Source organism: Danio rerio, chromosome 21, assembly GCF_052040795.2.
Source record: "Danio rerio strain M-AB ecotype USA chromosome 21, GRCz13ab, whole genome shotgun sequence".
NCBI lineage: Eukaryota > Metazoa > Chordata > Actinopteri > Cypriniformes > Danionidae > Danio > Danio rerio.
Window position 1 is genome coordinate 19102914 of NC_141041.1, and position 17310 is coordinate 19120223.

General features: G+C 38.2%; 1 protein-coding gene across 9 annotated transcripts in view; it reads left to right on the plus strand.

Annotated features, from left to right (window-relative positions):
* rxraa (retinoid X receptor, alpha a) overlaps positions 1 to 17310 on the plus strand; it is a 346336-nt gene that overhangs the window by 212039 nt on the left and 116987 nt on the right. For all 9 annotated transcript variants that reach the window (XR_015519605.1, XR_015519606.1, XR_015519607.1 and 6 more), the window contains one exon: positions 2613 to 2723. Coding sequence is in view for 6 of the 9 variants with exons in the window: in XM_087299853.1 (XP_087155979.1) it covers positions 2613 to 2723 (111 nt within the window). In the remaining 3 variants the exon portion in view is untranslated. The remainder of the gene's footprint in view (positions 1 to 2612; positions 2724 to 17310) is intronic.

The following is a 17310-nucleotide window of genomic DNA, read 5'->3' on the forward strand; positions in this document are numbered from 1 at the left end:
CCTTTTGCTCCCTTTTCTACGCTCTCAAGACCTATCTGATCTCGGATTCCCTTATATGCTTATTGACCGGGCAGGAGCCTTGGGCTCAATTATCTCCAAGCTCAGGGCTCTGTCCCGGCACAGCATGCCAAACTTGCTATCAATGCAAAGCATATCTAAGTGGGAACTCTTGAACTGATGTAAGTTTAAGATTAAATTTACTGTTATATCTTGGCAGAGGAGGCGTTAATTGTGGCTTTTTCCTAATATTCTGAGTTATATTATATATTTTCAAGTGTTTATCTTAACATATTTTTTTAATATTTCTAATAAGTTCGTTATTACATTATAATATCTCTTTTTATAAACCCACACCTGAGCTCTGCGTCTTGCTTCTTTAACTGTATAATATTGACATACAGTAGCAGCTTCATTAGGCTACTGTAAATTTAAGACCAACTACATTGGAATAATAGTGATACACATTTGATTTCTTCCTCAAATGGGCTATATAATGGACTATAACATGTTTTTGGAAGTTGTTTCAGTTATCTGTTTGTTCAAGTGCAAGAAATGCGAAAAAGAAGTCAATTCCACATTTGCTTCATTATATTGACAGCACTGTTATATAGAAACAGAAGATATTTCCCATTTATTTCGACAAAAAGCCACACAGATGTGCAGCAAATTGATCGAGTAATGTTCATTTGTGGGTGAAGCTGTCCCTTTAAGTTTGTCTTAAATGGTGATTGACAGCAAAATTTGCAGGTTCCAGTCTGTGATCTCTCGCCATGTGGGTGATGATATCAGTTAACCCATTGTACCAGAGAAAAGGTCCCAGTGTGAGGAAGGACTGGAAAGCCCTGAGAGGCACAGCGAGGAGTTTTAGCCCGACCCCTGCAGGCATGCCTGTATCATCTGGCCTTTTGCCTATACTGAGTCATCTGCCTCTCGTCTCACCCCTGATCCCTTCTTAACTCCCCCCTGGCGTTTTTTAGCCCCTTCCACCCCGACCCGCCTGTCCAGCAGCCTCTGGGGTTGTGAGTCGGAGAAGTGGGCAAAATTGGAAATGTGAGGGGTCGTCTGGGCTCACCATGGCAGGTAGTGGGGCAATGCGCAAGACAGCATGAGTCAAAGGACATTGCTTATTTAGAAGATCAATTTCGAATATAAAGGGCAAATATGCATGTGATCTGACAGGTCTGCCAGGCTGATAGTAAAGTGGACAATCAGATGTGTGTTTTTTACACTAGAAGGGGGTGAACATGAGAAAAATTTTACTTTAACATGGCAATTGTAATTTTAGGGTAAAAAAAAAAAATTGTTAAAAAAGTTTTTTAAAAGATTTATATGGCCTTGTTTAAGATAAATATAGCCTTGTTTTAGCCAAGACGATTATGTTTAGACGTCTATTAGACATCTTTTAGACATCTTCTAAAAAACAATAAATGCTTGCTGGGTAAATATCTGTGTATGTATATGTATAGATCTATACAAAGGGACCAAACTCTGTGTGTGTGTGTGTGTGTGTGTGTGTGTGTGTGTGTGTGTGTGTGTGTGTGTGTGTGTGTGTGTGTGTGTGTGTGTGTGTGTGTGTGTGTGTGTGTGTGTGTGTGTGTGTGTGTGTGTGTGTGTGTGTGTGTGTGTGTGTGTGTGTGTGTGTGTGTGTGAGATATTTTGATCTGTTTGGATCCTCTTGCACTCTCTGCATATGTTGAAGATATTTTAAAGCATATTGTGTAGTTTTTATTGTAGTCATTATGTATTTTCCTTTGAGCTTTCTGTTATTCAGTTCCAATTTTTATGTTGAATTAAATCCATATTCAGTGATAAAGTACAATTTAGATTTATAGACTGTAGTTCTGGCAAATAATAATAGTAAAAAAGTATTTTTTCCCCCTTCTAAATATGTCATGGTTCTCAAATCTTAGTGGTTTTAACTTAATGGGTATTTATAAGTCAATTTTGTCCATAATTGAAATACACTCAAACATTTGTACATACTTGTATAAATAAAAGTAAAAATATAAGTCAAAGTCAGCTTTATTGACAACTCAACCACATGCACCAGACATACAAAGAATCGAAATTTCACTACTCACAGACTCTTAGAGATATAATATTAATACAAAAAGGTAGAAAAAAAAAATACAATTACACATATAATATAATCTAAACATATAAGTAAAAAAAAAATGTTACCAACTTAATTCCACTTAAGGGCACTTGACATGGAGTGCAAACCAGAGTTGTGCAGATGCAAAACAGTATATAGTGCAAAAAGTTTAGTATAATGCAAAACAGTATAAAGCTTGTAAATATGATAAAGTGGCAGTGTCTTAATATGCAGTTAGTAAGATCTAAATAAAGTATTGAGCATTTATGTATGTATAATGAACAAAATTTACAACTACAGACTAGCAAGTAGCTTCAAGTTCAATTTTGCTTTAACAAAATTTTCCACATACATAAAATGCATTGTCTTATTACCGAAATGTGTAATTACTTTTACAGTGTTTGAATATTTTTCAATATTTACTTCACCTCAGTTATGTTTACTTGAATTATGTGTATTTGTTTTTTCATTATGTAATCTAAATATAGTAACGTTCATTCTTGTGTGTTTTCCATAGGGTTCCTGAAGCCCCAGTGCTCACTACCGCCGCCACCTCAGAGAGGACGAGCAGAAGCATGTACGTGTTTCAGCGGAATGTGTGCTCTTCATCAACGCAGGCTTTCTACAGGTAACGTGCATATTCAGAAATTTTCTTCATAGTGCCTAAACTCCAAACAGTAACTTCACTTTTGGCAGCTTTGCAGCTCCACCACAAAATAATTCTGCCTTTTTTGTGTGCCTCAACTGTTCCCATGAAACCCCATGGTTCTTACTTTGAAGAACATTCAAAATACTTGCATGAATCAATGCACTGAAGTCATATTTAGAGCCTTAAACTGCTTTCCACTGTGCTTGGCTATAACTCATGACAAATATGTCTGGTCTTGTAATATGTCTGTGTCTGCAAGAAACAAGACACATCATGCACCACATGTGTACACATACAAATACAGTTTCAACTGTGAAAGAGTGTCTGGCACCCTGCATATGTTTCTGCAGTGCTACAGTGTGTGATTTACTGTTTGTTATGCTGGTTTAAACGGCTGATGGACATGTTAGCAATCGCTCTTCTCTAAGTGATCTTTAAGGGTAGTGGTACTGCACATTCCAGATGTGACTCTGTGGTATGTGGAGAATGAATTACTGCTTGCTTGCGTGTAAGCCTGTTTTGTTACATGTATCATATTACATTTTTGCTGCAAATATATAGTGCAATCTTCATTGCTTAGTTTCTAAATGAAAGACTCTGGCGAATCAGTTTAGAAGACTCATGAATTACTTAAGAATTAATTCTGAATCCTTCAATTTTAAAGTTTTATATAATGCATCAAGTAATGACGGAACAAAGTGCTTAAATTATTCCTTGTATACTCTAAAAAATGCTGGGTTGTTTCAACACAGTGCTGGGTCAGATATGGATATATATATATACAACATTAGGTTCATTATTTCAATTAAATTTGAATTCAATTAACTTTTTTTTTAGAGTGTAATAAAGTATATTAATGCATACTCACACTGTGTACTGTTGCCTTGAACCGGGCCAAAGCACGCTTATCCCTCCGACGGCCCGCACTCACAATATATTCGAGCCTGGGCACGCTTACGTCATCGATGATGTTCTGTTCAGTAGATAAGCGCTCTCACTCAGCACAGTGGAGATTTCTCTAGTTATATTGTTTTAGTTGTTTGGAATGCGGTGACACGCTGTCAAATATTTCGTCGAATAGATCAGCCTCTTTTGACGCTCATAAACAATCATAAAGTCCTCGTGCTACAGCAATTAGGAGGTTTGCTGAAGGTGCAGCTGTAGTGCAGTGAGGGGTTTGCGTCTTTAATAAACTATGACAGTTTGTGTTTGTTGAACGGTAAGAATGATTAATAAATGCATAAGAAACAGTTCCTTAAGAGTCACATCTTGCTTTCAGTTACAGGCTTAGGCGCATTTTGCACTCAAACACAAGCGTACCGCGCTTAGGTTCACGATTCACGATTGTTGGACAGGCTCACGATTCAGAGCACTCACACTTCTCAAACGAAACGGGCCTGGGCACGGTTTGGATAGCATAGTGTGAGTTGGCCCTTAGTTCACATCTTGGCGAATCAGTTCAGAAGACTCATGAATCACTTATAAGAACCAATTTTGAATCCTTCAGTTTTGACGTTAGATTGTATATTGTGCATCAAGTAATGCCTGAACACGGTGTAAAAATGATTAGTAGTACACTGTAGAAAATGCTGGGTTGTTTTAACACAGTCCTGGGTCAAATATAGAAATATACAACATTGGGTTCATTTTTGTCAATTAAATTTGAATGACTTTTTTTTTAAGTGTAACATTTTGAAGTATATCAGTTCACATCTTGCTGAATCAGTTCATAAGATTTATGAACCACTTAAGAATCAATTCTGAATCCTTTAGCTTTAAAGTTAGATTGTAAATTGTGCCTTTAGTAAGGACTTAACACGTTGCTAAAAAAAATCTAGTACAGTGCTGGGTCAAATATGGATATGTTTACAATGTTGGGCTAAATAATTTAATTAAATTTGATTTTTTTTTGTGTGTGTGTAATGAAGTAAATGTAATTTTGACATCTGCATCATTTCATGTTTAAGTGAAACTCTATAATTCCACTAACTGACTAAATAACTTGCAAATATTGTAGTTTAAGGACCTTGGTATCAGCAACCAAAAATATGTTTTGATGATTTAAAAAATGTAAAAGATTGTAAAAAGTGAATACGCTAGGTATGCATGAAATTATAGTTTAATCATTTGCTTTTAGCATGACATTTTCTCCATTAAAGCAAACTTGAAGCACATTTATGGCAGCCATTTATGAGAACCATTGATTTTCGGAAACTCTGCTGTACACACTTTGAGTGAGTCATTTCTGTGACCCTACACAAGTGCCTGGTGCATTGTGGAAGACCTCATTCATATCCATAGCATTAAAATGAAAAAACGTTTAGATTTTTCTTTTAAAGTAATATTGAATTTGACTAGTCACATCTTGGTGTATTATTGTTTTTATTAAATCTATTTGACAAAAACACCAAAGGGTTCAGCATTTGTTCAGAAACTCAAGTTGAAGTCTCTTTTATCCCTCGTGTATTCATGCGATTGATTGAATGCATGTTTTGTATTCTCTCAACCCTGAAAGGCATGGCAAGCATTTTAATAGTTACTACAGACAATCCACAAGCATAGCTCGCAACAAAGGACTACTTTTATACATCAACTAAGCCAAAGAATCCTTTCTGCATATGGTTTACTTGGAGACATTGGCATTCTAGCCATTCTGTTTGTGAAAAATGTTAAATATTTCCATAAGCTGGCGTGGTGGTCTTGGATGCATCGGCAACATAAATGAGTTTGCCTATAAAAATGATTTCTGTCTACATATTGTCGTTTCCAGAACCCATAATGGAGCTTGTGGAGAACCAGTCTTTAAAACCCTGCATGGTGCTCAGCTGTCGGTCCGCGGTGAAACGGTTACATTGGAAACCCTGTGGTCTGGTGTGGTGGCTCGCCTAACTGGAGTCGCTCGTTTATAGCAGTCGTAATAGCCATGTTTCTAATTAGGGAATGTGTTTCTTCAGAGTCAAAGGATGTGTTTCAGTCGTAGCTTGTTTCTTGTACAGGGATGATCAAATCACACACAAATCACACTCTTAGGAGAAATGGCTCTAAACAGGACCTAATTAAGGTTATTTGGGTTAGAGATCTGAGCGGGACAAATTTTTCAGACCTGCTTCACCAAGGTTTTATTCTGCACCCGACTGCTCCTGTTTTCTACCCGACCCAACCATTTCCACTAAATTTAGATCTGGTTTCCAAAATCTCACATTTAAATTGGGTACTACCAAGGGAGACAGATAACAGATAAAACTGTTGGTTGTGCAAGGCTATTAGGCTAAATGTCAGTTTTGTTTGCCCCTTTGTGATGAGACATGAGTGCCACCTTAAACCTGAGGTTCCAGTCTTGCGACTGCTAAAGGGTAAAGCTTTGAGGTATTATCACATCGTGCAATGGGTCTATGACGCATGAAAAAGACTCCCATACATCAGACTATGGGACTAGTAAAATGACTGTTTTCTAATGCAAGCTGAAGGAAAGCGCATCCAGACTTTGCTCTCCCATGTTGGTAAAGCCTGCTCTAAGGACCGTTATGCAGATGATGTGCGAGAAAATCACAGATATGCTGTTCCGCAATAACGTCGGGACTTGGGAGAGCTATATTGTTAGATCACCCGCTTCCATTCAAATTACAGCAAAGATACCGACCGCTACCTATATACCTATTTTTTTCGGAAATGTATTCCCACACTGCAAGAAATCTGCTCTATTTAGCAAGTTTGGTGCTAAATAGAACCCTTCAATAAAGGACCCATTCTTTGAAAGTGAAATTTAGGACTTAAATGGTGTTGTAAAAACTTTTACATAATATATATATATATATATATATATATATATATATATATATATATATATATATATATATACATATATTTTTTTATTATTTATTTGTGTGTTTATTTTATTCATATTAGTATTATTAATCAATTGTATGTATTTTTTATATAAAATCATTTTATTATATTTTCTGACAGGTCTTTTTTATCACTGATAAAAAAACTTGTAGCTGAATTATTAGCTGAATGCAAAAATAGTAACAAAAGATCAAGTTCCATTGAAATCTCTGAACAACCCCACTGTAAATGACATCTTTTTGGACATGATTTAAGTATGTTTTTTGTAAATTAAGTTTAAAGCCATAATGTGTGTCTGTCTGTTTATGTAAAAGCAAGTGTGATTATGGGGTGAAAATGGACAGTATGTGAGCCATTTCTGCTGTTTAAAACATGACAACCTTCATATTTTTTTTGTGACAATATCGGTTTATGCACAAACCTCAAGTAGAAATTAAAAAATGATATGGATGTTCATATTGAGGTAACCTCAACTGAGCAGACCGGACTCTTGCATGTTCTGGTAAACTAAAAACAGAAACTGACATGACCGCTATGGTATAGGTTACAATTTGATATTTTAAAATAATTATTTTAAGTAAGAGTTTATTTAGCTTTTGAGAGAGTGTCGACAGACTGTGGAATTGAAAAGCAGTAATGAGGTGCTTTGACAGTAAAAAAAAAAAAAAAAAAAAAAACAGAAAGGAGGCAAAGAAAGAAACTGTAACACAAAGAATAATTTGAGAAAATGTGTTAGAAACCTTTAAAAAAAACATATTTTTTTAGTGCGCAGAGCAAAGAATATGACATGGGTTTGTTGGCAAATGAAGCAGTCAAACAAGCATTACCTCTGAATCCCTGATGTGGCAGCACTTCGGCTTCCAGTGGTTTTACATTGTTTTACGTTTTTACTGGAATCGGACCGTGAGAAACACAGCGTTCTTATTCGGTTCCAACTTCATTTCAAAGGCCCTCAGTTTTTTATTAATATTATTTTTTAGAAGAAAAGCACCCGTATGAAGTGCGCAAGAGGGAGCATTTAAAAAACGGCCTTACAATGCCGTCCTTGTGCTGCGATCTGGGCTCTTTTTGCTGCAGCGAGGAGAGGAATGGAAAAGATTATCCACAGGAATGTCTGGGGTGCCCTCAAACGCTGCGCTCCGCGTGACCAGCCAATGGGAGAGCTCAACCGAGTGGCGGGCTAATTTTTTCCTGATGAACTCAGCCGCCTGCTTCATAATGGAGTCTGATTGCCAACGCTGAACTCACATATGGTCCATGTTTGAGTCCCAATGACAGGAGCACTTCTGTTGCGGGCAGGAGGAGACGATCGCTGTCTCAGTCTTTTGTTGTTTTGTTAGGGTTGGCTGAGGACGAGGTTGGGCTCGTTTTAGCTATACTTTTTCCTTCAGGTGTGTGTGTGTGTGTGTGTGTTTTCGTCTTTAATTATTCGCTTTTATTGGCATCGCTTAACTTAAGCAAAGTTACGCCCCAAGGCCAAGCCTTATTACTTCTGGCCACACTTAATTATATTGGTTGGGTCGTGGTGCATCTCACGGCTTCATAAATTCTCCCAATTAATTTGGAGGCTATTTATTGTCCCGAGTTCTTGGAAACAACTCTTGCGGCCCCATTACGGCAAGTGGTGGTGGAATTAACCCCATAAATTACTTGTTTTACTTGCGGTGGGTGTGTTTGAGCTTGGTGGAGCATCGCCATCAGCCTACAGAGAGACAAAAAGGGAATGTGGTCAGGCTTCCCGAGACCAAAGCATGTGTTTGTAGACCTTGTGGTAGCACGGGAAGGGGAAGGGGCACTGTGGGGTCAAAAGGGGAGCGAGGTCAAGGAAAGGAGCTCGTTAGCTGCGACATGCTCTGCGCTCCTCTTTTTTTAATTGGCTCTGGTTGACGTCCACGCACACCCTCGCCACTTCCTGTTGGCCTGGGGCCGACCGAAAGGGGCCTGGAAACTCCAGCTTGTTGATTATAATGTCGGGCCCTTTCCTCACTCTTAAATTCATCACTAGCCAGCGCACCGACTGTTTTAATGGTGTTATTTATTTAAACTGGGCTTCAAAAGTAACCCAGTGAAGAAATAACAGTCCGCCGGCCATTTTTTAACATGTCTTTATGTCACATGTACTCATGTTGGTTTATATTCTCACAGTGGGCCTGCAGTATGTCATTATTTGGGTCGTAGCTGCCAAAAGGGTATGGGCTAATTGGATTTCGAAGTTCATTTTCATCAGCTATTTGATAAAGACCTGGCAGAGCTCCTAAAAACTCCAGCCACCCTCGGTTTCCGCACCAGAGAGCACATTCCTTACATCGGGTCTCTAATAAGGAGCAGCGAAAAGAGAAGTTTGATCAGAGTGATCTCATCTGGGAGAGCCGTTTTACTTTATTCCCTCATCAGGCCCGTGTAAACAGTGGAAGCGAAGTGGGAGGCGAGCGGCTCGCTGTGATGGATTTTTCCGCGTGACACTGTCAAGCACTTTTTGTGCTAATCTGCCAGCTAATTGGAAGCAGCTTGCTTTCATGTCCAGTGTTACGATGCCCATGCTTCTTGAAATGAAAATGATGGAGGACACTTCTATGGTATTGGCTTTAAATGGATTTTTTTGGAGGGGATCAGAGATGTCAGGCACTGATCTATTAGCAGGGAGGGAGAGAGCAGTGTGTCTGTCAAAAGGCAATGTAATGCAGGCTATTGAACAGGCTTTTCTAAAGCTGTTAGCATTGATCTGGAATATAGCATTTTTGAATATTTTACTCTAGATAAGAGGAATCTTTATTAACTTTATGAACTTTAATGTTCTTTAAAGTAAATATTGGTGTGATTGTGAAGATTGCTTTGGTCAGATGTTTTTTTAATACCTATATTTAATGATCTTTTGTTCAATCTTCAGTATAATAGTATTTAGAGGTGTGAACCTACACTGGTCTCACTGTTCGGTTCAGTTACAATTATCATGCCATTGATTTGGTTCAATTTGACACCTCTGTGCATCATGGTGCATTGACGATGCATTCCATACACAATTTTATGTTACTAACCAACCAACCAACCAACCAACCAACCAACCAACCAACCAACCAACCAACCAACCAACTAACCAACTAACCAACTAACCAACTAACTAACTAACTAAATAACTAAATAACTAATTAATTAAAATGTATTATTTTGACATTATTTATTATACATTTAATTTGTATTTGTAATCTTGTCTTTTAATACAAGCAGTCAGATATATGCACTGTACCTTTAAATTTACCTGCTCAAAGAAAACACTCCGCATCAAACTAAACTTAAGTACATGCCCAGAGGAAAATGAGCATTTAAAGCTAACAAATTAATGTAAATATTATCCTGCTTGCTTTTTGAGAGTTGTCGAGAGAGTTGTTAAATGGCTTTGATTGGTCACATGCTCAACAGAAAAGGCTGCGATTGGCTCTGACGGGCTGGCGCTGTTTACCGATGAGTGACACTGATAAACAGATATGGCAATCACAGCTGATCCATGATAATTGTGGCGGAGAAAACGCTATGCACAAATATCGCTATAACAGCCCAGAGGAGAGGAAACGTCCCACCAGCAGGTCAAAGGGGCCACAGTGAGAGAGAGTGAAAGAGAGAGAAATGGAGTTTACTTTCATTTTCTCCTGGGACTGAAATAGGGGCTTCTGCTGTAACTTCAGTGTCAGTCAATGACAATTCAGAGAGCGTATTCTGTATCGCAGTGCACCAAAGAAACAATTAATTTTGACACCCCTGATAGTAATAATAATGATGATGATATGATTAATAAGGTAATGATTTCAATGATGATGATTATTATTAATAATATTGGATTATTTTATTAATAATAATATTTAAATATTGCAAATTAAAGAGCACCCGCTGCGTAAAAAAAAAACATGTGCTGGATTGGTGGTTCATTCCGCTGTGTCAACTAATAAAGGGACTAAGCCGAAAAGAAAATTAATGAATAAATTAATACATCAAAAATATTTCTTATCTTTTTATGCTATATAAAGAAAAATATGTGACATTTTATTTTGACATATACTATTTTTTTATGACAAAATGGAAGTAAATGAAGTACAATTTGTCTTAGGCTTTCAATACAAACACAGCCTCACTTTAACCACAAAAGGCTGCAGAACAAAATGCCGTGGCCTAAAATAGGCTTAGAGCTTAGACTGTATGTATTGGTCAGTTTCTGAGTGTTTGTAAAAATAGACTCATGCAGGGATCTGTGTTTGTTTCTGTGCATCAAACTAGTCGATTCAGTTGTGACTTCTTCAGAACATGAGCCCAGCTGACATTCACAAACATGTAATTACATGCCACCCAATCAGAGCCAGAACGAGCATATTTGAAACAAAAGCAAGAGATGCCAAAATTCAAAAGAAACCAAGAAGAAGGGGAGAAAAAAGGAAGTGGAGCTAACATTGGCACAGTGTGACAGCAGCCGCTCGTTGTGTCTGGGTCAGAGAAAAAAATCAGAACGACTAAGCCTTTGATAAATCTTTGAGCTCTTAATCTCTCTGTGCCACCATCACAGTGAAATCCTATCTCATTGTCACAGCTGACCGAGGGGGTGGTGGGCGACAACGCCGTGCCTCACTGCCCTCTGGAATACACAGCCTTTGCCTGGTCTTCTCGCTCACTTTTATCAGCATGCGTTCATTCATGTTAAAAGTTTTGAAATTATAAATTAGCCTTATTTATCTGGTAATGAGGAACTGCTGCATGTTTTTTTCCACTTAATTTCTATTATGCTTTATTATTTTAGTCTAGTTTTGTCGTTAAGGATTCATTTTTGGTGATTATGGCTCTAGCTTAAAGTCAAAAAGAAATCAAAATTAACCTCATTTACTGACATTTGGTGTATGTCATTTCAATGCTTTTAATATTATTTTTTTATCATAATAATCAGTCAATGCCTCATATTTTAGGCCCAGTCCACCCGACCATGGGTATTTCCAAAACCACGTTTTTTTTTTTTTTTTTTTTTTTTTCACAGTTTGTCCACACAAAAAAATATATTGGGGACTGAAATCAAAACTTTCAGAAAACTCCAGCCAGAGTGAAGATTTTCGAAACTCTAAACACAGTGTAGTTGTGTGAAAACTACAACCAAAGTTTTGCCTCATGGTGTCAGTGTGCATGCTTTTTTCTCCTTTCTGATTGGCCAACACTGGGTTCACATCAAATACGGAAGATGCATATTGAACTTGATTCTGCACGTTTGCAGCAAACGCATCATATTATAATCTGTTGAGTGATAATCTGCCTCTCTTCTTATGTTTGCATTGGCTTGTATGCAATTTACTTTCGAAAACACAGCATAGAAGTGTCAGTATCTTCGCCTGTTGATGGTTCAGCATGCCCTTAATATGCATCAAAGAGTATTTTTACGTTTTCATGTGGACATATATATCTTTATTTTATTTTTTTTAAGTGGGGAAAGCTCTCTTTATAAAAAAAAACTGTGTATTTTGGACAACATAGGCTCATTCTAAAAATGTAGTCCTATCTGGAGATCGCAAATTATGTAGCCAGAGCTATGTATGGCTGCATGTAATTTTTAAAATGGATGCTACAGGGCGGTATGATGCCATTGCTTTTCGCACTTATCAACTGACTGCTTACCTCCGTATGGACAGCTTTTCCGCTGTTACCAGTTTGTCCTGTTAGCTCGCCATGTACGTCGGCAGACTTAAAAGGCAGAGAGGAGCTGACCATGATGACGGGGTTTGAATCCAGTGAAGAACGGTAAGACAAAACCAAAATCCAAAAAATTAAATAAACAAGTTAACAACAGGGTGATAATGTGGTCAAATCTGAAAATTTGGTAAAAATCAGACAAGTGCTTTTGTTTTTCTGGATTGCTTTTGAAAATTGTTGGTTGGGTTTAGGGAAGAGGGTGGTTAGGTCAGTCAATATAATTTGTTGAGTTTTGAGAAGGAGGAGGGTGGGTCAGTTGCTCGGTCAGTCAGTCAGTCAGTCAAAAGCGTCCATTGGTGGGTTTACCAGGCGTGAATGGCACTTGCGAGAGAAATTTGAGATCTCAAAAAATGCATACAGCAGCCTCTGGTGGATTCGCAGAAACTAAATCGGCAAAAAATGTAGCTCCTGGTATGTCTTTGGCCATTTCCAGAAATGTATTTAGAGGTACATTTTGAGAATAATCCTAAATTGATTTTGGACATGGCCATAGGTCAGTTCAACCCTTTTTTCTGCCAATCTCAATCTTATTTCCTAAGAAACTGCTCAGATGATGGTTGTTATGGTTTGCAAAGTTTCATGTTGACCGCTAAATGATTGAACATTTTTAGAAAATGCTTTAGGCTACCGTTTTTATCATTCCTATTCATGCATTCCCTGGGATTTAAACCTTGCACCATGATACACAATATGAGCTTCATGAATGCTCTAGCAAACTACCTTTGTTTAATCGATAATACAAATTCAAGGTTGTTCCGTTAAACACAAGCAATTCACACACACCAGATGACATTTCCATCTGTTTTATTTCTTGTGTTCTTATGATAAAATCTTCATTTTGAGTGAGTAAGAAATGAAAACAATAGGCTGTGTTCTTACAAAACACAGCAGAGTTTAGTTTAAGCCTTTTTCTAAGTTTAGATGTGTTTACAGTGCAGTTGACCGCTGGAAATGGACTGAGGTGACACGTCTTTCCAACCGCAGTAAAATATCACAAATAAATACACCATTATTTGTTTGCACCAGCCATTGTTTTAGGATCACACTTCGGGTGACATATTAAAAACAATTGCGCATTTGATATATAGCGGCGCCACATTCTTTTTGCTTTTCTGCTTGCGCAACAAGATATTGTTTCACATTTGAAGTCTTACAACTGCAAGCCATTCAGTGAGGCCCTTCCGAAGCAATGGGCCAATCTGGGTGATTTATTTATTGATCCTGGTTTTCTTCCGGACGAAAGTGTGCGGCTGTCTGCACATAAATTACACTAGTTCTGCCCAGAGCTTCTCACTTATCTGTGACTGAGAAATATATAGGCCGTTCAGAAAGCAGCACACTAGCTGTTTGTGTGTGATTTGCTTGTTTATGTGTAAGTGTATGTGTGTGGGTTTATGGAAGACGAGCTCCAAGTGTTGTTTGGATGGACGCCTCTACTGAAGTCATCTGATTCCAATATGCATGAGGTCCATCCTGCCAGGGACAACAGGATGCTCTGGATCAGACACACATAGGTTCACTGTGCACGCTGATTTTACAAACATGAAGTACTGACATTCTTCAGTGCTGATCTTTCATGCTCCTTTGGGATGGATGGGGGGAAAGTCTGAGGGATTTTAGGAATCGAATGCAAAAATAGTTCAAATTATGTGCATAAAAATCAATCATTTTGACCTAGAAACACATTTTGAGTATGATTCTAAAGGTTTTATTGACACGTTCTCTTCCACGACTGATTTTATTTTAAATATTATTGAATAAAAATTAATATTGATAAAAATAACAAATTAAAATAAGTTTTTTATTTTGATGTTTATTTAAAAGCGTAATGTATTAATGCAATGTTGTTACAATCTTTCAGTAAGAGTAATTTGAGTAATTTGGCAGACTCTTTTATTCAAAGTGACTTACAATATCAAAGCAACAAAAGAACGACAATATGTGCTATTACAATTCTCAGTTAGTCGAATACAGAACACATTTTGTACAAATAAATGTAATGGAGGCCAGCTAAAGAAGTGCTATGTTGGTAAACCTCCCTCTGACCTCAAAAGGTGCTCTAGTGACAGAAACTAGAGCCTTGGTATTTAGCCTCCTTGTTTGAGCAACTAACTCCAAGGCAATGATTAACCGGTTCGATCCCAGCTCAGACCAGATTGGGTGCAGTAGGACTGGTGAGTTACACGTGGGGGCTCGTCCGGGATGGTTTAAGGTTTAGGGGGTTGAATGTACCAAAGGCTAGCTAGTGCAGTGCTGTGCAGGTAAACCTCACTCCTATGATCTCAAAAGGTGCTCTAATGACAGACGCTAGGCGCCATGGTCTTTAGACTCCTTGTCAGAGCAACTGACTCTGAATCCCAGCTCAGACCAGTTTGGGTGCAGTAGGACCGGTGGGTTACACGTGGGGGCTCGTCCGGGATGGAAGTGAGATTTAGGGGGGCGATTGTAACGGAGGCCAGCTAGTGAAGTGCTATTCAGGTAAAATTAATATGGGGTGAAAAGGCTTCTTTTTTTTTTTCTTTTTTTTTTGGCAGTCACAACAATTAAAACATTTTCCAATCTAACTATTGTTGGATGAAATGTTATTTAACATTTTTAGATTGATGTATATGTTCACATTTGACTCCTATACCACATTGAAACCTATACATAATGTTAATAATTTTTTAATGTTATAATAAAATATATCCATGCACATTATCAAGTCATTCCCGACTCAAGTCAGATTGGTTTATAACAGATGATGCATTGCTAATACTCAGATTTCACCATGCATATCGGATTTTGCCATATGTCTGTGGATTGACTGTTTGTTAACTGGACCGTGCCTCAGGCTTAACAGTTGTAATAAAGCTCAGGTGTCTTTTGGAAAGAGCATGGCCAGTTTGCTTCATCTACAAGAAAGTCTATTTCCCTTAGGGTGACTGCTTAGAGCCTGAGAGGGCAGGGGGACTCGTACGGGAGGTCGTCGATGGGGTCCTGACAGTATTTTGACACTAAAACGATTAGACACACTTGGCATTATACCCAGCATGCAGACAGAGGGGGGCGCAGGCAGCTGGAGCGACTGTTTGATCCGAATGCCACCAGAGCTGATCTCATGAAGGGCAAGGTCATTGTTGCCATCCTCTCCAACTTTTGGTCAAAGAGGTCACTAAAGGACAGGAGACTGTGACCTTACAATGTCAACTGAGTGTGCTAATTTGTTGCAAAGCATGCTGGGATGCAGTCAGGATGGAATGAAGGTGTTACTTGTTGGCCATGTTTGCACTAGAAGGAAATGTTTGGACTTTTACAGCTAATGGAAATGTCTTGTTTTGGCGCACCGCTGTTCAGGGACGCACACTTGTGACTTTGGTTTTAAAGCACACACACACACACACACACACACAAACACACACACACACACACACACTCACACTTTGTTGTTATTTTTTAGAGGGCTTTAGGAATATTTTTGTTGTTTTCTACACTAATAGGTATTTGTTTGCTATTCAAAAGTGGACTTGAATTAAAGTTAAATTTTTTTGACTAAATTGTTCCCATTTTTTTCATGTTATCCATTTAAATTGGGCTACGCTCTGGGCTATTCCGGAGGAATTCTTGCAAAAAGTTGACCTTTTACTAGACACACACACACACACACACGCAGTTTAGTCGATGCTGCTGTGTATATGGGAGAGAGAGAGCGCAGAGCATTTGTGACCGAGCGAAACAAACGCCACAGGGGCATCATGTCCACAAGTCCATTACAGCCTGTGACATTGAGCTAATTGACTGATGTGGCCATGTTATAACAAATATATGAAACTCAAAATCTAACAACATGCCGTCAGTGATGATTGACGGGGGTTTTACAGTTGGTGTGAGGTATAGTGTCAACTCTAGCTATACTTGTTTTGTAGATTTTAAATAGCTGTAGTGTTTTGTAGTTTATATTTAATGTTGTGTTTTAGTTTGATCTGATCAGACACCCATGATGAAAAGTTGGATTAATAGTTTGGACAAAATAGCTTATTTGAGCAGTTTCGTGTCACAGAAATGCAGCAAAAATGAGTTGAATAAGTATCTTCTGAAAAATATGTATTGCTGCATTTTTACAAATCAGTTGTATTAAACATTTACATTGCGTAATATGAGAGTGTATTCATCCAACATCTTTTAAATGAGCTGTTAGAAAAATGTTTGCAACTTACAACATATTCAGCTAAATCTAAAGGTTGTATTGCCTTCTTGTTTTTTTCCTGTTAATTACAAATGCATTTATTTTTCCTCCAAACACATTTATGAGTGTTTAGGGTTGTCATGATACCGGAAATTCTAAAAACGTAAACACAGATACAGGGACACTGGAGCGTTCAAAGTCACGTCGATGAGCTGGTTTGTCTGTAAGCTGACATACGAGCAATCCTCTGATGAATTGCCGCTTTAAAACCCTCCAATGTCCCTGTATCTGTGTTTACACTCAGTAGAAAGTGATGAGTTTGGCGAACTGATGATCTTCACAGCCAATCACAGTCATTTCTGTTGAGCATGTGAACACAATGGCAAATCAACGTTATTTAATGCTGTGTTCACACCAGACACAAACGCGCAAATAAATTGCAATATTCACGTGTAAATAGGCACGTGAACATATTGAGTTTATTCGCTTCATTCAATATACCTGGATGACGGAAGCTTTCAGTGGTGCTAATGACTGAGCCGATCTGAGTTTTTATGAATTGTTCTACCCTACAAGAGAGAGCTCCTTACTGGTTAATGTGGCGCAAGTGTTCGCTGAATTTGAGATTTTTCCATCTTGAGCAAAATACGAGCGTCAAGCACATCAGTCGTACAAAACACTCAACTCGCGCTACTTCATTCGTGTGTATTGTGCCGCAGAATGTCTATTCGCATCTTTGCATTGACTTGACATGTAAATCACTCGCGCTTGACGCTTCTTTAACGTTTGGTGTCAGCATAAGAAAGCGCTTAACAGCCATTACCAGTCAATGTTTGCAGG